The sequence below is a fragment of the Paramormyrops kingsleyae genome, chromosome 2, assembly GCF_048594095.1.
Source record: "Paramormyrops kingsleyae isolate MSU_618 chromosome 2, PKINGS_0.4, whole genome shotgun sequence".
In the NCBI taxonomy this organism is placed as follows: domain Eukaryota; kingdom Metazoa; phylum Chordata; class Actinopteri; order Osteoglossiformes; family Mormyridae; genus Paramormyrops; species Paramormyrops kingsleyae.
The window spans coordinates 29,330,394-29,355,930 of NC_132798.1; the positions used below are offsets into that span (position 1 = coordinate 29,330,394).

Here is a 25,537-nt window from a genome sequence, read left to right on the forward strand (position 1 = left end):
TTAAATAGTATCAGCATAAGTGCCAAAAATTATAACCTAAACCCAATCGCACTGAATGAGCAAATTAGCTAAGCAAACACATCAAATATACTATGTTAATTTAGCAGTATTTTTCAATATTTTCTACATCATATGACAAAAGAACAATTATGTATTGATTAAAATCACTCCACATATTCACTGTAAAGGTATAACCAAGAGGGAATCCCTGGATGAGCTTGCTTAATTGCACACCCAGCAGTGACAGAGACATCAGTATTTTTCTTTCACATGACAATATATGCTATAATTAGCACCTTAGCAACATCTGGCAAAGCGTTTTCCAGACCAGTGGTCTTCCAGGGTGGCTTGGGGCCTTGCGGTTTTCCACTCCAGCTGAGCTGTCCATCGCTTGACTGAGTCGACCATCTCCCAGGCCGACAAAGCTCTCAGGCTCCAAACAAAGCTGAAGCAGCACCCTTCCCAGAGAGCAGGCACAGGCTGGAAGTTGTAGTAGGTGTTGGAGCCAGCGGACTACGCCATCCCACGCCAGGAATCAAACAATTTCACCAAGAAAATATTCCTCTGTAAAGGAATGAGTACTGCCTCATTCATTCATTATGGAATAGGTATTGCCTCATTCATTTATTATGGATTGGGTACTGCCTGATTCATTCATTATGGATTGTGTACTCCCTCATTCATTCATTATGAACTGGGTTCTCCCTCATTCATTCATTAAGGATCAGGCACTGCCTCATTAATTCATTCATTACAGAACTGACACTGCCAGGAATCAAATAATGGCCCAAAGAAAATATTCCTTTGTAAAGGAATTAATACTGCCTCATTCATTTATTAAGGACTGGGTACTGCCTCATTCATTCATTATGGATTGCATATTGCCTCATTCATTCGTTACAGAATGGATATTGACTCATTCATTCATTATGAGTTGGGTACTGCCTCATTCAGTCATTAAGGAATGGATACTGCCTCATTCATTTATAAGAGTACTGCTCTGTACAAGGCAGTTTAAGTATGCTAAATAAATGTGGCGTTTAAAGATGACAAAGCACTTGAAACACTGGTACTCTGTGGGAAAAGTACATTTATACGTTAGATGTTAACCTAAGGCCCAGCAGCTAAGACAGAAGAATGTGTCATCATCATAGCCATGACTAGTTACACAGACAATGAGCGACATGTACAGTCCATCAATGGTGTGTGTCTCATTTAATTACAGTACCTGAGTACATGTTAAAAATTTGCTTGATGCAGAATTGCTTGGGCATACTCTCTGGCTTTGCAAACCATTGCGTTCCACATGCTAACCTCTGTTGGAACACCATGACTTAATTTTATATGTTGCTCAAAAAAATTAGCAACAGGATCTTTCAGGCAAGTGACGCCTATCACTCTCTCTCTGTCGGGGTAAATGCTGGTGCAGGATGAAGCATCCAGAAGGATCAGGATTCCCAAAGAGCAAAGTGTAAAACACATACCTCCATATGTGCCGCACAATGGAAGTGTTTGAAACGTGGAAAGTAGTTTAGCCAAGGGTGGGGGGCAAAACGTAATTCATGTCATCCCACCATCCGAATGTGTACAGATGCTAATATCTGGATGTTGTACAGACCCAGTGAACATTCCCAGCCTGGGGGATGGAGAGGAATTTGCTCCATCCTCTGAAGCGGTCTGGAGATTGTTTGGCTGCTTTTGTTGCGCGTCACGTAACTGCAGCATGCGGTTTTGTGTCACTGGACTGGCAGAGACTCTGTATTAGTGTAATCTGAAATTACTGCCTGGCTGGCTGTCTGGAGCAGACATCTAAGGTCAGGTGAAAACAGCGAGCAGAGGATGCAGTCCTGCCTGGAGCAGCGCGTTTCCTGTGTCATATCAGTCCAAGGATCATTGTGAATCTGGTGCCTTTCAAGTAAGACGTCATTTTTCGCATTCGTCAAATTAACGGAACATTTTCGTCTGAGCTCAAGCATTAAACGTGTGGAGGCATTAAAGTATGAACCGTATGAAGCATTAAATGTATGGATGGCTTGAATTTTGAGGGGTACGATATACTTTATCTCCAAAAAGACTTTGTTAAAACAATAACGATTGAAAATACATTTCTGTCACAGGCAGGAAGAAGAATCGATTAATGACACCAGGTGCTAATCTTTATCAAATAGCCCATGCTCCACATGAGCCACAACACCATTCAGGGAAAATAATCAAGTATTTTCCCTGCAGTTCATAATGAACTAACTTTCCCTTCTCTTTCATTCCTCTGGAAAATAAGCATCTCCCTTCAGTCTGTCTGGCTAATGAGAAGCATACGCTGGTGTTTGTTTACTGTGTCGGTGAGCGAAACTCTGCCGGCTTTGCCAGCCCAGAACAGCACATCTGTTGTGGTTACAGTTGTCAAAATGTAGAACAATAGAGTGAAAGACAGAATGAAAAAAGAAAAAAAAAAAACTGTGTTCTCATCTGTTCTGGGGCCAGACCAATAACCTCTTCCCCACAACTGCACTGCCTGGCTTCAAACCCTTTCTGGGCTCCCAATGAGAGCTTCAAAAAACCATAACCTCTGCCGAGCACACCAAAATGGTTACAGCATATATATTCAGTAAATATTTTATAGCAGAGAGCTGCAAAAACTGTTGACAGAGCTGCTTCCAGACTGTGCATGGTGCCTGAGCAACATGTAACAATGGGCAAAAATAAAACAAAAAACAAGACCAGCTACCAGTACATTTTCAAAGCGTAATTTTGAATATTTTACGATTTTCAATTGCCTATAATGACAGGTAAATCGTTTGACATGAACAAACCAATATTCGGGGTTTATCACATGTGTGCATGCGTTGGGAGAGTGCTTGTGTTTATTTCCCACAAACAATGTCTCCATCTACAGGAATGTGGAAGCAGTGAGGAACTATAGTGGCTGTTGAGGTGAAACATTGAAGGATATTATTGTATGGATGGAAGCAGATAGGCAGCACTGGACACAGCTCCGTTTTACAGAGGATACCCTGACAATATAGGGTTTGTGTGACCTATTGCAAACATCAGTGTCATTTTACAACACGCTCTTGTTTGGAACACTGACCAGTCGTTGCTATAATTGCAGTTCTATGAGCAATATCTTATGCATGGAGTCATAATCTTATCCATAATGCAGCCACTCAATTCATGCAATTGCGTCCAACCTTGCATGAAAGTGTCTTGCCTCCATGGTGCATCAAGCTTACGAGAGCTAAGCTCTCCTACTCAGGGAAAGGACTCATTCACCGACATGAACCGCATTTGATGGTTATCGATGAGAATCACACGTGAGAAATAAAATACCAGCCGCTTATCGTGATATTGCTATTTTACAAAGATTGCTTTTCATATGAAGTCAAAGAGCCATGGAAATTGTGCCGGTCTCCTAGTTATGGTCTTATATCGGTGCATTCTTTACCTGTGTATTCATGACACTTTAAAATCCTTATTAAAAACATGGTCTTTTAACTCTGAACCCTAAAACTGTCAGGGGAACCATTAATAAAATGAATTGCTAGACGGTTCATGGTTTTGCGTCAGTTTGAAATGAGGTCCCCCTCAGTGCTTAGATACTGCCGTATACCATTTCTTTTCTGTTTTCCTGTGAGGCAGTACTTTCACTTTGCTGCATTGTACAGTGATAAACATATAATGCTCCACATTAAATGCTATACTATAAGTCATTCCGACAAATTTCTTCTATGTACTCAGTTAATAAAACTAGGCTACCTTTTTTATAAAGTAGACCTCCATTAACCCCCCACCAAAGAACACAGAACAATGTGCTTAGTCATCTGTCCTTTTCACTTTGCTTTCACATACAGTATGTGATAAATAAAATGAATTATAATTCTGTTTTTCATCATTCATATTCTGCTAAAAGTCAGCCGGTATGCACAAGTGGTTTGGCATAATGGCGATATGAGAAGCCTGCTGTAGGGATACAGCCAAAGGTCGGTTCTGAAAAACTTACCACATCACGCTGCCTGGTGTCCTTCCCCGCGGCAAAGGAAATGTAGTTCCAGGCCAAGACCATCAGCAGCATCAGTGGGACCATGTAAAGCTCAAAGTTCCACACCAGCACAACAAAGAGCTTGGGAGACAGAGAGCAAGAGAAAATGAGACGGTCAGGTCTTGAAAAAACCCTCACCGTCCTCACACTGCTGTCACACACAGACCTGTTTACTACCCACAATGTGAGGACAAGCTTTCAGGTGCTTTACATGTAAATGAACCATGTCAGCCTTTACAAGACTGAGCAAGCGGCAGGTAACTGCTAGAAATGACAATGTTCATGAGCAATGAATGCAGGTTTTAATCTATAAGCTTCCATTTCCATACTTGCTCAAAAAACACTATTCTGACTGTCGAGCTCATCAAGCCTGAGCAGTGGAAACACATTCCCATCCCCCTATCACTTCCGATTTGGCTTGAAGAGAAGGATAATGCCTTTAAAGCCCTATAATCAGTACATTGCTCCTGCTCCGTACTATCAGAAGGTCCCTGCCCTGAATTTATTTTCCACCGACTACATAACCTGTTATGGAATAATCGAGGCAGCCAGTGTGCATGCTGCCCGGAGAATATGCACCCTCTCGCACAATCAGTGTAGCTCTTGTGACTCAGTAACGCATGTGTGTGTTAGTGTGATAAGTGTCTTTCCCTAAGTCTCCCCTCCTGCACTAAGTGTGCATACAGGCTCCGTCTTGTGGTACCAGAGTCTCTTTTTGTTGAATAAAACATCAGCATGATCATACAGTAACAGTAAATGAGTCCTATATAATGCTGGAAAGTAGGAAATGTACATAATGCCCTTTTAATTTTACTAACTGATACACATCAATATATATATTTTTTTAAATGCACGTGTACAGTTGTAAAATTTGTTCCGGAAAGCACAGGCGTAAAAATAATTTGGATGGCAGGCAAGTAAACTAATATAATACACTGATGTCACAACAGAACTGTTTGCTTACTAATTTTTTCTGGAAATGGAATTTTCATTGATTTGTTTTTGACAGTGAATTTTCTTTCGGTATTATTACTGCCCTAAGAAGGATTCATTAGCAATTCTGTTGCCATAAGTCTCACTATTTTCAAACAGAACCAATTAAACCTAAAAGGCTGACATATTTTCTTAAGACTTATGTCACTTCAGGACCCCGGTTTCATAAGGCAGCAATGAGTAGTTACTGTGGGGAGCACAGTTGGGGTGGGGGTGGGGGTGGGGGGGGGGGGAATGGTGTTGTTGAGGTTTCATTGCTTGTAACAAATAAAATTCCTCAACTGGGCTTTTGCTCCGGAGAAAGTGGACAGGTGTGTCCCGGCTTGGCCCCCATTGTTTTTGGCAGCCTGACCTTTAAGGGCACTGGGCCAGGCGGCTTTTAAGTGGGCCTCTCTCAGCCTCGACAGAACCACTCCCACTCGCCGGCAGACAGCTGTGGCTTTGTGTGAAGGGCACCAGACACCTTGATGGGCTGGATCACCTTTCGAAAGCGCACTGACGTGGCAAAGCTTTTAGCTCTGTGCATCCCTGGAAATGCAGCCACCCACCGACAGAACTGACACACACACACAATTATACACAATTATATCTTTGTGGGGACTCTCCATTCATTTCTATGGGGAAAACTCTAATCCCAACATGACGACCTTAACCCCTACCCAGCCCTAACCCTAACCATAAGTAACCAAACAAAATATGAGACTTTTGGCATTTTAAGTTTTTTGATTGCAGTCATGGATTTTTATAAAATTGAATTTCCGTTTGTGGGAACTAAAAAAATGTCCCCACAAGGTACAAAGTTACAGGTTATTATTATATTGTGGGGAAATCTGATTCCCACAATATCATAATTACCACAACACGCACAGAGATAAACACACAGTATGACATTCAGGCATTGTCCAAATTAGATAAACTTTACGCTACATTTCTTAAGTTTAGTTTTTCACATGTCTATAAACAAAACAAACAGAAGAAAACTTTGGGCAGCACATTTGCATAATGCTATAAGCAAAATGACATAAGGACATGTGTGACACTCTGCTCAGGCTGCCAGAGAAGCGTAGATTAGAAATGTTCCCTGTTTCAGAACATGAGCAATAAAGTTCAATAACTGAGTGTCGCTTACAAGCAGACGCACCGTTTCCCAGCCTTCTGCTGTTGGCCACGCTGCGCTTGTGTGAGCTCAGCACTTCTGTCTCGCTCTTTTTGAAGCCACTGTCACATGTGCCTCATCATTTTGCTCCTAAACACAGCTCTCCCCTCTTTAAGCTATGAGCACTACTGCCGCAAAAACAACCTTGCGATATATAATTCATAATGTATACAAATCATTACACTTGGAATGCCGGAGAAAAGTATTGTTCTTAGCGTATTACATATAAACAGCATGCAACTTAACCTAAAATGGCTGAAAAATAAACTGCTGATATTTTATTACTTGCATCTATAAAGTATTTGGTTGGAAGGTTCATTTCTAAGTACCGCAAAGTGTTTTTGTTGTTAAAAATGAAGCAGCCGATCCCCATTCACTTTCCCTTATGGGGACCTTAGCTCTGTTACTGGCCTGACGCCTCTTCATTGGCTTGTGTTGGCTTTCGGCTGCACTGACTGACAGCTCATGGAATCGGACACCCTGGCCCATCAGAGGTGAGCCTCGCTCCATTTCAGGACTGGTCCTAAGACAGCAGGAAACATTCTCTTGGGGCACCAACCGTATCCCTTGCCTCTGCTACTATCCTGTAAACTGATTTTGGGGCAAGACTTGGGGGGGTGGGATGTAGAGATAGGTGTCCCAGAGTCAGGGTTAGAAAACAAAAGGGAACCAGGCTCTTTAAACATGTATGGACATTCTCAGTAAGCAGTGATGTAACCACAATACTATATTACAACAGAGCTTTGGTTGTTGCAGGCAGGCTGGCAGAAAGTGCTAATTCAAAGCACCACCCATTGTCTAACAAATTTAGGAGGCAATTCAAAGGACTCAAAATGTGTACTCAACAAAAAGCAGTCGCACATTTCCATGCCTTAGTGATCTGATAAGCACATGCAAATATAAGGAATATGCAAACATACAGGCAGCATGTGAACAGCCACATATACACACAATTATTAATGTCGCAAATCAGAAAACATCATACGAACATTTTTAAAGCTGCAGAGCTCTAATATCTCATGCTTGCAGAACAACTGAATGTATACTGTTTTTCCCACTACCCGTAATAAAACTTTAAATATTTTAATATTTCACTTTATGTGATTTATTTAATATTACTGAATATATATTGTTGCATAAAAAGCATAAACTAAACATAAATATATAACGTATTTTTGAAAAAGAATGTGTCAGTCATTGAATCTGTGGCATTAATTGTTTTTCACTAGACTCCAAAGAGGTATGTTCAATGTATGGGAAACGTTACATTCATTTTTTTTCTATACTCCAGTGCAGTTTCTAAAAAAAAATATATATTTAAAAAAAAAAAAAAAAAAACTTAAAAAAATGAAGGCGCAGACAACAGAGCACACAGAGATAAATACTCCTCGCAAAATAGAGCAGCCAGAACTGCACAGAATAAAGCATAAGGGAAAAATCCAAATTAGTGCTCAGAAGGTTTTAACTCCAGCCTCTGTGGAGGTGGAACTGAAAAAGATAAATTCCATATTCAATTCAATTCCCTCGCTTGTAAGACAAATATATTTATTTATTCATTCATTTATTTTATATATATATATAAGTATATGTCAGTACTATAAGTACATAATACTATTTTTAGCTACCATGGCTATTGTGGTAAATGTTTGATTTATGATCATCTTACTAACACTGATTTAAATTAGCTACTCTGTGGAATTTATCTGTGGAATAACAATAACAGCAAATAACACATATAGAAATTTTTAAATCACCACAAATACAAAGTATTGATTAAACAATTGATTAAAAACAAAACGATTCATTGAATACCCTGTTTTTCAACTGCTTTTTCATATGTTCTTAAACGCGAAACATTCTTAAAAAATTGTCTTCATATATCAAAAAAGTTAAACCGTTCATATATCAAAAGTTAGATCTAGAAAATTAACCACATTCACTACACAATTAAACAAATTACATTAGATAAACCTCTAATATTACTAATGTCATCTTATAATCAAAAAACTCGAAAGCAATTATTCTGTTTAAAAGGAATGGATTGACTAATACCTACTCAATTTTAACATAGTGTAGCAGTGTCCTCTAGTGGCCATTTAGAGAACGACAGTACATTTCAAAAATGGCACTGTAGAACACGAAGGCTTTTAATTCCCATGCATGTGCAATACCTACAGCAGAAATACATAGAAAATAACAATAAACAAACGCATATATCATTTATACATACATAGCTACAAAATAATTGCAGTTGTGATAAAGTTCTCAAAATCCTCACACTCCAATGATATATGAGTCAAACACTGAAACATTCAGCAATGTCACCTGCTCAGCCCTTTTAAATAAAAGAACATCACACTTCAAAATGTGCACCCCAGCATATATGAATTATACAGTTATGTGTGTGCATATGCGTGTTTTTTTTTCCTTTGAGGGTGAATTTTATCTAAATGCAAAACAGGTGATGTGTGCTCCAGTTTCCACCAAAAGCTCCCTTGTCTGGCTCTCCCAGTGATAAGAGTCCTACTTTGCTGAACATAAAAGCCCTAGTATCATTTCCCTTGCTTCTAAACAAACGCCTTCTTCTACCCTCTCCCTTCCTGTGCCAAACAATGCACAGTCTATTTGCTCCCAATTCAGAGCCCAATTGCAGATAAAGTTACAGCAAATTTGTTTGGTGAAAAAAGGCAGCAAAGCCTGTACTCCCAGGGGCAATAACAAACTTGTCTTTCATTCACGGGGGGGAAACTGGCAGGAAAGTGGCTCAGAGACAAATGCGGCCCCGACGCCACAATGGGCCCCTCTGCCGGGGGGCTGGGGGGGGCAGGGGCTCAGCTTGCAGGTGTTCAGGTAGAAAGGTAAAGCGGGTGCTTGACCCCTGCGCACTGCGTCATGTGGGAGGGATTTCCAGCACTGTCACGGTGGGCTCCTTACAGCTGGGGGGGCCTTGGGGGTGGGGGGCGGCGGGCAGAAAAAGGGGCTGAATTATTCCTGCAGATCCGTAATCGCAAGTGCTAATGGGCCGGGCTGTGAGCAGGGTGAGGATGGGGTGATGGGAGCAGTGGCTCAGGTGACAGCCTGCACTGGGAAAGGGCCTGAATGGTGCCGTTACTGTGCTCATCCATGCAGGGTCATAGGAACCGGGGGGGGGGGAGGTGTCCCCCCGCAACCCAGTATTTAACTTGGCTTCAGTCTTCCCCCCAATAAACAGACCGTATTTAAATGAATAAGTTGTGTCCCCCAATCTCAAACACTCTCCTATGCCATTACCTGAATGTAATTCACTCATTTATAGAAAATCTTGACTCTGCATGCAAGTACACCTGAAAAAAGTGATTTTTTTTTTGACATATTTGCATATTATTTTACAAATTAATTTACATAATATTAATAATTTTATATTATTTTTTTCATTATGTCACAAGAACACAAAACAGTTCTCATGAATGCATGTTAATAGGTAAGGACTGTTGTCTATTTCAGCCCAAGCAGGGTGTATCTCAGCTCTGGGCCTTATGTCCCCCCGAAAGAAGGAAGGATGGATGGATGGATGGATGGATGGAAGCAGCAAGACTTTAGATAAGATGTCATCATTACTGCATGTATAAAACTCACAGTAAGTTACTATTTCAAAATACATCACATGCAAAAAGTTAGGGATGAGTGTCCTTTAGACACGCTCACAAAGGGTGAGCAAAGGTAGAGTAGAAGTTGCTACATGAGAAGGAGCTTTTAGAGTAATTAGCACCAGCTTGTGTAAAGGCACAGTGCTAAGCAATCAGACCAGAGTGAAGTTCTGAGAGTTCCCGTCGTTAACCCTCTTCTCCTGGCAGGCCTGCCTGACATCCGGCACGCTGCGCGCACCAAAAGTAAAACAGATGTACTGAGCTACCCAGAAACACACCACCTGAGCCAGATGGTCCCTTTTACAAGGTACTTAAAGAAATGAGTGATGTAATTAATACGCCTCTCGCAATGACGGCTTCAGAATGAGGAGAAATGATCCGAGAGTACAGCGTGTGTAGTAAACTGACGGCTCCCACGTCCGGGCGCCTCGGCTCTCGCAGGGGGCAGAGGCCGCCGTCTTTCCCATCTGATAGGACAGAGGAAAGTCCGCCACACCTGATGCTTTCAGTGCATGTGAGAGCTTCTAGCTGCCCTTGCTTACTGCCTTGGGAAAAGGAGCTTTAAAGCCTTTTTCATACAGTCGTAAATTGTGCAAGCTGGCCTGAATATGAGATGCTACTGTAAATGGGCAATAATAAAGGCCTCTTCCTTAAAAATAACATCATGAAATATTATTGTATTTGCATACTTTCAGTCACAAATGATTGAAATGAATATTTAAAAATTCATTATAAGTTTTAAATCATTAATCCACTATGTGTAAATTATTTAAGCAAAACAACTGATTGAAACCCACATAAAAATTATAGAATACACACACACGCACAAAAATATTTGTTTGGGACAAGAAAAAGCAATCAAATCCTACCTTGCTTTTTATAACTCCCTTGACATTTTTGTCTGACATTTTCATTAATTTTTGCAACAACCATAAAAAAAAATCTGAAGCAAAATGTTAACTGATCAATACAATATCCTCCTTCTCCCCAGCAAACCACGGGTGCCCTGCACTCTAGGTCCCGAGACCGTTCAGAAATTATTTGTCAAATACTAAATGTTAATGCATAGTACAGAGGCACTTAAAGCAGCTGAAAAGGCTAGTCACACTGACAGCCACTTCCTCTGGCAATTTATGCAGAATCACATGAAGGATTATAAGTTTGTCTTGTAGTACAATTTGGCAATTTGGGAGCTTAAGAAAGAGTGTCCTTTTGATGAGAGCTCAGTTGTCCAATTATACGTTTTAGCTTAACACAGAGTGCGAGTGACAGCATGACAGAATGGGACTCTTCATATGTCACCACAAGAGAACGAGGCAGAGACAGAGAGAGAGAAAGAGAGAGAGAGAGAGAGAGAGAGAGCGCAAAAGCACAATTACTATTTATTCTACTCTCTGGAACCGTTTCAGCAGAAGCGGAACAGAGCCTTTAGTATTCCAAATGGCATGTAATATGCAAAAGCCTGATGGCTAAATGACAGCAGGAGCAACGGCTGGAGTGTAGCAGGAACAGGAAGTCATCATAGGTATGGGTCCTCGGAGGAGGAGGAGGAGGAGGAGGAGGAGGAGCAACAGGAACTTAAGCGATTCTGTCTGATGTAGCTAATCTGAGTCATAAAAAAACCATTACAGCGATATCACACTGAACCTGCTATTTTAAGAAACTTTTACACATTGCTTGCTGGGTAAAATCTAGCTGATCATTCGAGACAAACTGACATAACAAAAGAGCTACCTGATCCTGATCAAACGGCTCTCTGTAACCATGCAGTATTGCAGTGATGTCACCATAAAGGGTGCTTTGATTACCTTGGAGAATCCTGATCATTCCTGGGCTACTTTCAGTTTGTTGGAAACATCAGTCGAATCGAGCGAAATGGGGCTTCGCTGTCATACTAATCATGTTCAGTACGCTACATACGGTGACGTGAAATGACATTCCTGGACTGCAGTGCCCATAGATAGACAGGAAAAGTGCAGGAGAACAAAAACAAACATTGACACACAATGCAAAAGTGATGGAATGTTTAGAATGAGCCATGATGGAAGCAGCAGAGGAGATAAGTGGCATGTAGCAAAGAATCATGGAAATGCTGACATAAGGGCGGCCGGAGAGTAGCTTCATGGGGGCCGCAGCTTCTTGAATTCATACAATGACCCGTGAACCCTGTCTGTGAAGGAGAAATTCATAGAGATGTAAGAGGCTCCTACCACGAAGGCACAGATGCTTCTCTGCGGAGATTCCCACTCAAAGCAGCTGTTGACAAAGCAGCCGATGTTGATGAGGAATATGACGCAGCGCTTCAGTCGGTTGAAGTTTCGTAGCAGCAGCTATGAAGTACAAACACACACATAAAGGCACTGATGACACTTTGCATCGCATCACTGCAGGCTGAGGACAGCTGATAGACTATTGTAAGTGCAGCTGAAGGTTAAGTCTACCTGTGTACCCATGTCTATAAGATAAAACATATTTTGCTAGCTTCATTTATGTAAACATCACAAAAAAAATTGTCAATTCGTCACAGAATTTAATACGCCACTTTAACTGATTAAAAAAGCAATAACAATTCAACAGCCAACTTCAGCTCACTGAAGCTGCCATTAACCAGTAAATTAATGCAATCCAGAGGATTTGTTTTCTGATAGACTAACAGCAAAAAAAGATAACAGAACTTCTGGAGATAGGACTGCTCAGGTCCTTATGTAGCCATCATAGTATCCAGGTTGTATTTTTGTCATATTTTTTTCCCTGATGGATCATTACATTTATGGAAATATCTGGACCCCAAATAAACATCTTATCTGTAACGTAAAAGACTATAGGAGTGCTGCTTTCTTTTAATACCTTCATGAAAACAATACAAATGATAACATTTAGTTCTCAGCACACAGTTCAAATTTCAGTTAATGCTCATGTAAAAAATGCAAGACAAATGTATTGGATTCACTTGCACAGATTGTATGTCACTTTACTAGAATTGGTGGCTCTGTCAAGCTGCTTACAAAACAGTGTGGGAGAGATTATTCTCCAGAAACCTATGACATCGTCATCTACACACTTGACCTATGTTCTTAAGAAAGTCAGTAAAAACATGAAGGGGGGAAAAAAAAAACTGCTGGAATGGCAGAAAGCTCAGTGGATGCGTCTCTCGGTGTGAAGACAGGACAAAGGGCCAGGAAACATGTCTGTTTTGGCCAAACAGCGTTTTGTGACACGTCTGATTTGGGCCAGCCCCTCCGATTCAGCTCTTTGTCAGCCGGTCACAATGCAGCGTACTGCTCCGGTGGCACAGAGGGCTGCGAGGTGGCTGGGCCTCTTACACGGCCACAGTGCTGACAGCGTGACATTTCTATTCACCGCCCACACGAGGCGGGGGCACATTCTCTCAGCCCCGCGCTGATGTCCGATGGCGACACGATTCCTGCTCACGCTAGCTGTCCGCTATCACTCCGAGAAAAAGAACGTGGAAATTGGAGGGTCTGTTCAGAAATATATTTCTGTATGGGGGCAGGTGACACATCCTGTAACATTTCCAATACCTGTTTAGAGACTCTGGGCTCTTCCTCGATATACTTCTGCTCCATTGGTACCAAAGTTCTAAGACCAGCTTTGATCTATGAATTAAGATACATGACTATTAGCAGTAAACACAGACAGATATTATTCCACTTACAGCAAACAGACATTTCATGGATTTAGATGAAGTAAATATTTATTTACATCTGTTAAATTATACACTTCCTTTCTGTGCACACTATAGTCAAGCGAATAAGTATATCTGTACGCGCAGGAAGCCAGGCATGCTCTCGTCCCTGAGATGCCGCATGCACGGCACACTGTCGCCTCGCTAACAAAATGGCGGCAGCCAGAGACGGCGACATATTCGTCTGCTGAATCCACAAACAAAGGGGGACCTTCTCATCGTCTCCAATTAAAACAAAAACGGACGGCAGAAAGAGAAAATGAAGTGAAGGGAAGGAATAAACAGGAGGAGGAGAAGAAAAGCGACTCACAGCATTATAAATCACGTCTATTTCGAGAAAGATGACCCCCTTTGTTGGCCCTGTCAGCTCCTTGCTTTTCAAGACGTAAGTTTTGCGTTCACCATTTTGAATCTGTAGGAAAAGGGACATGACAGCCGTCTGTCTGGCAATACCCAGCTGAATATAGACCCCCCCCCACCCCAACCTCTGACCCGCAGCTGCTGGATCTGACAGAGAACCCAAAACAACTGTGGCAAGTCTGACAAGTACCTGTTCATTACCACGATGCCACTGTCAGCCAGAAATGAACTACCCTGGGGAATGAACCAGGCACATTATACTTTTTTTTATACTTTTTAAAAACTTTTCCTTCCTCCGTATTTATCTCTCTCATTGAGTCATGATTACAGTCTCATTTTTTCAAGATTTTTCATTCTTCTGTTCTTTCTTTTCTCAAGCAGAGACACATCATCAGACTCACATGCAACAAGGGGATGGCTACTTTGCCGAGGAAGTCGGCGCTCCTGTCCCGGTCCTCATCGTAGACGGTGACCTCCAGCGCCGAATGTATATCTTTCACGTTGCTGATAAAGCGGGCAGCCGCAGAAGGCACAGGAACAGAATGTGAAGCGGTTACCCAGCACTGTCAAGCAAACACTTCAGGAGCCAAGACCAAATTAATTATCTAAATGGTCTGCATGTAATATAAAAATGCTGGGGTGAAAACTGGGGAAACTGTAACCGCCTTTCTCATCAGCTGTCTCTTAAAAGTAGGTTACTGAGGAGGAAAACCTTAATGAGAAAAGAATGAGGTTATTGTCAGAGATGTGACAGCTAAATTACTGAATTTTCATTGGGAATTTAAAATGATTTCTACTCCTGTAATCTTGCAGTGAACGTGCTGGATTGTGTGAAGTAAATGATATAACCTTAATATAAATATTTAACATATATTGTAACACTGTATTATTTTTAGGTCATTAAAAAAAGTTTATACAAAGTGTATACAAATTCTTTGATAAATGGTTGTGTCAAAAATAATTATACTACAGCTTATTCTACGCTATAAAGACAGATAGTAAGTACATTATTTGTCCTACATTGTTATTATATTGCATGATGACAATGAAAAAAATGACAGTTTAATTGCTAGTTTGAATGTTACTGAATAAGTGGTTAAATCAGTTTTATTGTTAAAACTAGCCAGGTATTACATGTTGTAATTTTATACATAACATAATAATTACAATGTCACTGAATTGTTTGCTTAATTCAACATTGTGCTTTAATTTTGAATTTTTACATCAAGCCTTGATGGTATTGTCTACTGTTGTAGCAGATTTCCTATTATGGTTTAGAATTCTATGTTTTATATAGTTATAATTGAGGTTAAATACATAAGAGCAATGCTGAACATTTTATCCTGACTAATAATACCACAGTTTTCTGTAATTGTAAATAAAAAAATAAACAAATAAAGCATTTTAAACAAATTATTGTTTTTTATATTATACAAGAAAAAAACAGAATAGCGTAATATTATGGGGTTTTTTTTAAATTTTATTATACACTTTTTTTCCTGAAAAATATTTAAACTGATCTCAAAATCCAAAAACTTTAGAAAATAAGTCAGCTCTGCTTTTTCACTGTGGTCAATACAGCATTCTGATGGAAAGTACTAGAGATACACTAATTCTGTCAGGACTGCAATAGTGATATCTTGGAGAAGAATACTGCTCAGTCCAAAGTTTTTGAACAGAGGGCAAGAAAAAAAAGCATATTTACAGACAAAATAATATCCAACATAAATCTGCTGGTGCAGATGCATTAAGCATAGGGGACATGCACAGTCGTATACAGCAGACGCAGAACAGTATTATGGTACAACAGATTTGGTGCAAGACAGCACTTACAAGGTGAAGACCTTGTTCCACTCTGGGTTAAGGTTCTTGTACACGGTGTGTGTCTGCAGTCGATCATTGCTCAGCTCCACCACACAGAAGGGGTCACTTTTGCCTACCAGGGGGAGCAGGAACAATCAGATAAAGGGATGCATTAACTTTATCAGCATTGGACTTATTTGCTGCTGCTTAATCCAGCAGCCGGCCACAGAGAGCCGGTGCAGCTTTCCTGCAGATAAAGGTGAGCAAAGCCATGCCACAACAGGAAATTACAACTGTCTTCCGCCCAGCCTGAGCGAAGCTGTAATTTATCATTATAACAATTATTTGATATATTTATTTCAGAGCATGCCGTCACATCCACGCAGCACGAAGCTATGGGCTTTAGACGGCGTAGAATAAGCACTTGAGCGCCTCTGCCTTTGCCACTATCAGGCACCAGCAGAGGACATCATCTCTGACAGAGTCCATGTACATAAACAGATTTCACTGTCAGGGGGCTGTGAAAGGAGAGGATAAAGGTGAAGTCCGCCGCTTTTTAAATTCCACATCAGCAAATATTAACGCCAGTAAGGTTGTGCTTGACAAGAACACAAATGTCAGTTTCTCATTATATGAAATAGAACAAAGCATTTGCCACTGTTTACTGGCAATATAGTTTTTATTCCTGAGCAAAAAAGAAGATTGACACGGATAGCATTCCTCAGAGAATTTATTTCCTTAGTTGTCACGGCAATGTATAGCATGGCATATTAAATAATGTTAGAGTGGATTTAAAGAATAATGTCTCTCAAAAATATCACACAGAAAATATCACACATTGTCACAGATACTTGATAGTGAATTTGACAGAAACTGTCTTATAAATCATAAAGGAAGCAACAAATCTATTTAAAAAAATCAACTTATTAGTTTATTAATATACATAATTACAGTCATGTTGTGCTCTAGAACTGAATTTTAATAAAACTTGATGCCCTAAATATAGAGTATTTGGTATTCAGCTTGACATATACATGAAAAATATTCTCATTACTAGTAATAAACTAATTTGCAAGCTTTGATCTTTACTTTTCTCCAGACAAGTGGATAAAAACACATTATTTAACATGGCAAAATAATTAACAAAGCTTGAGAAAAAATCACTTAGTAAAAAAATATTAATCAATATTAATATTAAAAAGTAGGTTGTGCATCACACAACACAACACCGATTACCAAGTGTTATCTAAGAATACGGTCAGAGCGTTTCCCTGATATACTGAATGAATCCTGCTCTGATCAAAGGGAGACCTTGACCAATTTGTCTGCGGTCCGCAGGCATATCCATTCTATACCAAGTACTCAAGAAATAATATGCAATTTTATTTTGTTATTAATATATATGTGTGTGTGTGTGTGTGTGTGTGTGGTATATGTGTGTGATCAACAAAGTATTTTCATTCTAAATAAGGATATATACCAAACTTTCAATCAAATATTTGCTTATTGTGTTTAATGAGGCAAGTCTGTAAATATTTAATTTGCTATATTATTTAAACATGCAACCTGAAAATGATTATTGAAATTAATGATATTAATGTTTGACAGCTTCAGTAGTTTGCAAATTCATTAAAATGTTTAATTTGTACAAATAATATCTCTATGAAATGCATTACAGAAAAACAAATGTATTTTAATTTATTGTACAATAATTTAAAATATCTGTGAATTTATCGTGTTTAATTGCATTGTTTATGAAATTATATTAAGTATTTTTTATACATAATACAAATTAATGGTAAATTAAAGATGTGATGTATAATTGTTGGAACAAAATGTTTAAGTATGATTTTAAAGTGAAAAAATTCCTAAAGAAAGTTTGATTTCAAACTCAGAATTATAAAAATATCCTTATCACCTAGCTTTATAACCAAATGTTTATGTATGCCGATATACAGACACTGCAATTTCACATTCTTAACAGTGAATGACTACATTACATAATAGGTGATAACCTTTGCTAATCTTTACTTATTTGAGGGTATTTGATATTAAATTTTATTAGAAAACCATGGTAAAATCTGCAGCATGAATTATATTTTTGCACTGTATTTAACCATGCATTAGCTGACATGTGTAATATGGTAATATTAACAATATGCCCATTCAAATGCTCTTTAATCTTTGTTGACCTATCTTGGGTTTTAAAATAATACAGGAATGCATGTATGTGAAACAGAAATTAGAAAGTAGTAGCACTGACATTTTAAGTTTATCAAGATGACCTCTTCCGCTTACATGTTATAACATGTTGAATTTAAGGAATAAGACAAATTTTGATTTATTATTCACAGCCTAATTCCGGGGTAATTCGATTCTCACGTTCTCAGACAATTAAGATCCTACAAGTACTTGAACTAGTTGAGATCAGAGAGACACAGAATAGTCAGATAATTGGAGTTCTTAAACCAACACTGTTCGACAATGTTTGTTTTATAGGCTATTTTCATTTGTTTTGTGGTATAGAGAGGAGGTACTCCAGCATAATGTAGCAATTAAGTAGTTGAGGGGACTAAGGGAGTGACAGCAGAGAGGAGAGGAGCTAAGAGAGCAGAACGATGGAGACAGACACAGAACGGGAGAGCTTTGCCGTGCTCCAATCTGAGAAATGTGAGCTCTTTATTAAAGGCCGCTGTAGCCCATAACCTTGTTCCTTGACACCTCTCTGGTTCTCCAATTGAAACAAGTCCTCAGTGCATCGTGCTCTAAAGGGTTTTGTCTCCCTGTCATTGTGCAGAGTGCCGAGGCTCTGGAGGAGTGTGAAATCAGAGCTCATGAGGCGGCCTGTTCCCCAGGGAACACTGGACCACGCACAAGGTCAAAGTCATGGGCTGGACCATCTGAGAGTATGTGATTGCTGGGCTGTGACACAGCAGGGGAGAGGGGGTTACAAGGGGGTGCCTGCCCTTGAGCACATCTTAATTAAGGTCTGGTGAAGCAGACAGCCAAACAGACTGTTTTGTACGCAGAAAGGCAAGCCATCAAAACGCCACCCTCCGTTTAGCATTCATAATGATCACCTCTCTCGATCCTCCTCTCCCTCCCGCTTTCGTCGTATCTTCCTGTCTCTCCCCTGCCCCCCGCCACCCTTCCCCGAGAGCGTAAATCAGGGCCAGGGAGTGCGATGTGCAGGCAAGACGCGTTATTTACTATATGGTCTATAGACACCCTTTGTACATGTCTGTCAGCGCTTAAATGGGGGGAATTGGTCGTAATAAATAATATATTAGACACCACCACCATTCCTGATTTACAGGTATTCCAAGGAAAAAAATATTACAAGTACGCATTACACATTCCATGAACACTAATGGCAATAATATATCTAATTTGAAGTATTCCAGACAGCCTGTGAAGGGTCTACATGCGAGATGAAAAGGTTCTTCTTTTTGCATGTGACAGTAGCACAGCTTCATTACTGCGGGGACAAACATCCTGAGATTGTGATGACATGCTTCCTAATTGGGACTCCTGGGCTACCCATATGACACCCTGTCGTCTCTAATGGGCTGTAGCTTACAGAGGTGTTGTTTCTGACCCCTTCAGCCCCCTGTCCCATCCTGGAGGAGACAGACTCAGCCGGGGAAGGGGGGCCCAACCCAACTGCTGTCTGGGGCTGGAAGCTATGGACCAGCAGACCCGGTACCGCGGCAAAACAGGATGATGTCATAAGCTGAAATCCGCAGTCTTTAGATACAGCAATACCTATAACAGCTTCAGTCCCAGGCTGATGTCCTTTAAACATCTAAGCTGCTTTGTTAAGGAGAGGCAGCAGGTATCTTTATGGATATAGACATCAATGTGAAGGTTTACCGATTAATGCCGAAGAGGCACCCGATCATCGCACATTTGCACAAGACACTTAATTTGGAGTTCACCCCTACATCAAGGGATTGCCTGAATGGGCAGAATCTGTGTTGCTTTAGAAAAATGCATAAGTAGCAAAATAAGAAGAACAGTGACGAATGAGACACAGATAATAGGCATCATGCTACGACTTTTTGTTGCTCACAGAGGAGACAATGTGAGTGACAGGGTATCACTGCTCCTTCGCAGCATCAAGAGTGTGGCTGCTGCTGAGTCTGAGTGCCAATGCTAATCTCCTCGCCGATAACCTTCAACACACTGACCAACACTGAGAACTTCTGAGCCCAGAGGCTCCACCAAAGAGCAAGACGAAGAAAGACCCCTGTGAAGTCAAAAGCATGTGAAAGCCTTGGAAGGTGAAGGGCTGACCGGCGACACTGAGAGGGACAGCGCTGCTCGGAGTCCCACCGAGTGACACGGCTGGCCTTTCCGTGAAACTCCAATTCATACTCTTACCCGTTCCAACGTATTTTGAACAGCATCAATACAGAAAGTTTCTAATTGCAAAGTGTTGTGAAAAAAGTTCCTTAGTACACCTACATGTCACACTGCAAAACACACTGCAACTGCAGAATCAGGATTGAATGACACCACACACTGCAGATCAAGCTGTGCCGAGCTTAGAAAAGCATTGTGTGACATTATTAAAATGACTAATAAAAAGAACATACATCTTAAATCATAAAAGATAATTATGAAGGGAAAAAGTGAAAAAAATACTATATTTATTACATATAATTTATATTGTATTCTATTTTCACTTGGTATCTGAAGAATGTAAAAATAATATAATGTTTGCCTCTGTTTCTGAAAAAAATATGCTCTCTCTCAGCTGCTTAGAAAAGGAAAAAATGAAAGGCTTTCCTTGCCCAGCTTGTCTGCGGCATCAGTAATTCCAGTATCTCCTGGTGTGAATGGCAAGATAACAGGTGATTACATCTGATGACTCTGTTTACCTGTGACATCAGCAACCATCAGCCCCTCGGCACGGATCACCTTCACCTGCACGACCCCCACATCCTTAATGTTGTGGAACGACCTCAGCAGGCTCTGCGTGGAATGGAGAGATCGGGCAGAAATTCAGCCGTGATCATTAACGGACAACTGAGCCAAAAAAAAAAAAAAGAGAGAGATGAAACACAATAATGAGAACATTAATAATACAGGCGGTACCCAAATAACGAGATCCATTCCCTAAGTCCGTCTTTAAGTGAAGTACAGTACAGAATAATGACAGCATTGCAGTAACAATAAAAGTAACTACATACAGTACTGTACTGTACCACGAGCATCACAAAGTAATGAGTACATTTGTTATTACAGACCATTGTATTTAACCTTAATTTTTTATGTAATAGGCTTTATGGCAGACCGTTTCCAAGTTCAAATTGTCCGTAAGTTGGATGTTCTGCACTCAGTGACTGTCTGCAATCTCTACCTACATATTTAATAAGTAATATTTTTACTTGTAAAATTCAGACAGAATATTTATCACAAGCTAATTGCATGCAAATTTTACAGCAGCCTCTTAAAACAGAAGAGCACCCATTACCAAACAATGCCGTATAAAAACCAAAGTAGCAACAGATACCATTAACAAACCCTTACTAACAGAATGATCGACTACAGATTTATCACTGGGCCTGCAGTGACTGTCAAGGAAGCACTAGAACTTTAACAAACATTCCCGTGCGAGACAATACATTGGGTCAAAACACTTCAAACGTGAATAGTGCAAAATGAAGCATGAGAGATCACGGGTTTTCGTGGCAGTAGTTTCAGCGGCAGGCATATCAGTATGTGAACATGGATCAATGTAATTTTCCCATTACAAGTACCTTGGAGTCAGCAGTAAAAAGGTGTAACTTTCACACCTTTCCACACACCCTGGGGGAGACTGAACGACAGCAGATTCTGACCATAAACACCTGTTAGACCCCAGCTTGTCCAGCAGAGATCTGAGCAGCAAGGAGACGGCCAAAGCAGTTCTGCAGACCCCCGATTAGATAATTCAGGAGAAAAGGAAAGTGATGAAACGGTGAGAAAGGTGGCAATGAATAAAAGATCGGCAGCGTCACTGCTGCTACCTCAGCAGCTCCTGCTTATTTGACACCTTTCCAAATGTCTGGTTTCCCATCAAAAGGGGGCAAGAGAGCTGCGACCATTCGTGCTGCATAAATAACAAACAAGCGCGAGAAATTCACAATTAATGCTGCGCTAACAGGGGGATTTGTGTAATCGATGAAAAACACAGTTCCATTAGGAAAATGCTCATTGAAGAAATAATATATTAAAATAGAGAAATGCAACAGACTGCTGCCTTACAAGTAAGACAATTACAGTAAATGAAGATGGAGGCCTTCTTTGGCTACGGGGAGCCGGTTTTAAAGACCACTTTACCACCATTTTAATGCCTTGCTCACTGGTGACATTTACCTTAAAAGCAAAGTTAAATCACATATAATCTGTCATCACTGCAGCTGTTCCTTTAATTTTCCTTCACTTAATACCACTGTCACAGAGCATCCCTCCTTTTTTCCCCCCCCCCATCGATGTCACAGGATGGTCAGCAGCCCCTCTCGCTCTCCTTCCATCCTTCCCTCCTCGCTAATAGCGCCGCGTCGGCTGCTTCTCCCGCAGGGCGCGTGAGCTATACCCACAGATAACAGAGATACAGGCGAGCGGCTGACACGGGCAGCCAGGCGTGACCAGAGGGCGTCGCCCGCAGTGCTGGACGCTCGCTGGGCGTCTCCTGCACACAAACACTGACAGTTGTTCTGTAGCACTGGTGCCACCTGCTTTGAGTATTACTGGCACACGGCGAGAAATTGTGGGACAGACTCCACCACAGGACAACTGATTTATATGGGCGTAAGGAACATTTCAAAGATGTCATGCATTTATGCTCTACTCATTTAAAGAAGCCAAAATCATCATTATTGTATGACCCATATATGTGCATTCCAAGATATTTGGCTATTGAGCAGGATTCACAATTGATTGATTATTGTTCGATACAGTTATTAAATAACGTGGAAAAAAAAATCTGCTCTCTACATTTAGCCAATTGCATTTGCCGCATCTGAAGCTCTACTGATGACATGAAAGAGCCCATCCGACACATTTCAAACCCCAAAGGAGGAAGGGAATATTTTAAGCCATTTCTATGAGGATGTAAGGGGAGATTTACATATGGCTTAATGGATCGACTCCAGTCGAAAGCCTTGTCAAAGGGAGCAGAGGAACTCCCGTCCGGAAGACACAGTGAGTCTGAAGCACACCGTAGCCCACAGGTAAGCGGTACTAGAAATGTATGCCCACAGGTGGCGTGGGGATAACTAAGGGGCTGTATTCAGTCTGCTCATGAAACTTTAATGTCAGAAATAAAGAGGTTTTAATTGGGGAAAAAAGATAAATAGCGTTAAAACAAGACATACTATTATTGAATTTATGATCAGCAAATGTTTCTAAAAAAAGTTCTACATTTATCTGACAATTTCAATCTTATAATTCACATTATACCACAACATGTTTAATTGGTGCATTTCTTTTATATAAAGCACCCATAAAAACACACATGAACATGTTGGTTAGGAGTCAAAAACTGAAACTGCTTTGGTTCAAACTGGGATTGTCAGTACATCATTTTAATGGTGTACATTTTGCTCTGTAACAAGGCAGTGCATTTGAGTTGTTAAATTACACACTCTGAGCCATCCAAGGCACACAAATCACCACTTTGAGCCAACTGTCAATCACTGCTTTCCTAACAACCTCAGGACATGCAAGCTATAATGGTACATCTTATAGAGAATCATATAAAATCAGGTCTGCTTATTTACAGAGACCAAAACGCATAAGGTTGCTCTAAGAAACAGAAGCATGCCAAACCTTCCTTATACATAATCCTGTGCAATTTTACACGAAATTACAGCGCATGATGTCAAGTAATGACTATTCAATGTTGAGCAAAAAGACCCAGTAAAACACCAAATGATGAATGAAAATTTTGTAGATAGACTGTGTTCACGTTAACTTTGCCTGAAAGCGCACTGTATACAGGTACGTAGCCTCTAACAGGATAACTCCGAAAAATTACACCACAATAGAGTACAGCAAAATTTATGGAACTTGACTGCAGACACAAAAGTAGTAAATCGAAATCACAAAGAAAACTGTGCCAGTGTAAAGTAGTGAAGAAGCAGTTCTTCCAATTTATTTTTCCTTTCTGGCAATAACCCTCTTAGATACCCAGAGGAGTGATTATAATTTAAATTTTCAAGTCAGAGCCAAGCTACAGACTTAATTTCCTAATAAACTCTGTCAGGCTCAGCCTGATACATGCAATATTATTGTCATAACCCTTGGAAAAAAGAGGAATGGAGGGACCTGAAACAGGACTTTAATGCATGACCTCTCCATGGACGTGCCGGTTTATTATTTATGATTATTGAAGGCGACCTGGAAACCTGGCTGATTCCGAGAGCTGGGAGATTTCCATACCAGAGGAATTTCTGATTTTCAGGTCTGCCTCCTCAGACCGCTCAATAGGCAGCCAGAGAGATTGAAAAGCTCTGGAGATGAGGGCTCTTTATTTTTTTAATGAAAGGCTGTAGAATATATTTTCCCAACCCCCCCCCCTCCATCATCAGCCCGACGATCCTGTCACAGACCTAGGCTCAGGAGTTGGGCTCCATTACGAGGGACGAGGCAATACCCGGTCCTCAGACCGGGGCGGGGGGGGTGGTATCAGGGCCCCCTCTGACTGACAGCTTGTCACCATGACGTCTTATTCCATCTCTGTTATGGAGAAAATTAATGTCAGTGCGCACAGCCCTATGACTCACTGTCATCTCGGAGGCTCTCACCTTTTATCAATGCTCTAAATAACATTTCAAGCCTACCGTCTTGTGCTGGACAATCCGGTCAGAGGACATTAAATCAGATGACTGTGAAATGTCATAATGAAAATGGAATGCTAACAGCTTCCTCCCCCCTCCCTTCCCCTCTCGCTCTCTGTCTCATTCCCCTCCCCCCCACATTCTCACTCACACTTCTAACTGCTTGTTCACTAATAATTTTTAAGCAGGCTACCACAAAGGACAGTGAGTGGGTGTGTCCACACTGATGGGGGTTACCCTCCCCCCCCCCCCAAAGCCTATTAACATCCATTACGCGTGAGTCCATTTTGCACGTCGCGCAACACCGCGAGCCACATATCCTGTCAACTCCATGTAGCCAGCAGATGCAGTTAAACAGCAGCAACATCTTTTTCAGGATGCTTTTATGAGACAGGAAGCCAGGGAAATCAAAGAATCGGAGAAATGTCTCAATTACAGACTCAGCGGGCAGGGTGGGCTTTCCCCCGTGCTCCCTGAGAATGCTGCCCTATTTATTCAGACCTATCACTCGCAATTAAACTCTGCCCGCTGCAGCAGTTTAATTATCAAAAGCAAATCTGGGAATCACTGAGGAGTTATATTAGGGTAACTGAAATGATATAGCATCAGGCTAACCTACGTCATTTTTGGTGATACTGAGGTACATTAAAACACAAACACACACCTGAAAAATCCTGATATAGCAACACTACAGTAATTAATACAGAATGTATTTATACTTATAAGAAGAGATGCTAAGTGTTACCTCGTATATCAACAGAAATTAAAGTACAAAGTAAAGTTTTCTCAGTTGAGAAAAACAGCTTCACCAAGAGCATTTCACACTGATAATTCTCTCCCAAGCAGTTACCCTCATACTTTAATAGCGATATTGAATAACACCGACAATATGCTGTGCCCAGTACTTATAGGAACCACAATATATTCCTTTCAGCTACAAATCGGATCATGGAATACTTATAAAGCCACACTAGCGGCCAAAACTGTGGAAACACCTACCATTTCTGGCATTACGCATTAAAAATTACT

General features: G+C 40.7%; 1 protein-coding gene across 7 annotated transcripts in view; it reads right to left on the reverse strand.

Annotated features, from left to right (window-relative positions):
* Positions 1-25,537, reverse strand: part of LOC111847265 (multiple C2 and transmembrane domain-containing protein 1-like) — a 106,933-nt gene that overhangs the window by 27,829 nt on the left and 53,567 nt on the right. For all 7 annotated transcript variants that reach the window (XR_002839061.2, XM_072708892.1, XM_023818295.2 and 4 more), the window contains 7 exons: positions 20,564-20,657; positions 15,711-15,813; positions 14,279-14,381; positions 13,828-13,929; positions 13,354-13,428; positions 12,022-12,141; positions 3,998-4,117 (listed from right to left, as the gene is read on the reverse strand). Coding sequence is in view for 6 of the 7 variants with exons in the window: in XM_072708892.1 (XP_072564993.1) it covers positions 3,998-4,117; positions 12,022-12,141; positions 13,354-13,428; positions 13,828-13,929; positions 14,279-14,381; positions 15,711-15,813; positions 20,564-20,657 (717 nt within the window). In the remaining variant the exon portion in view is untranslated. The remainder of the gene's footprint in view (positions 1-3,997; positions 4,118-12,021; positions 12,142-13,353; positions 13,429-13,827; positions 13,930-14,278; positions 14,382-15,710; positions 15,814-20,563; positions 20,658-25,537) is intronic.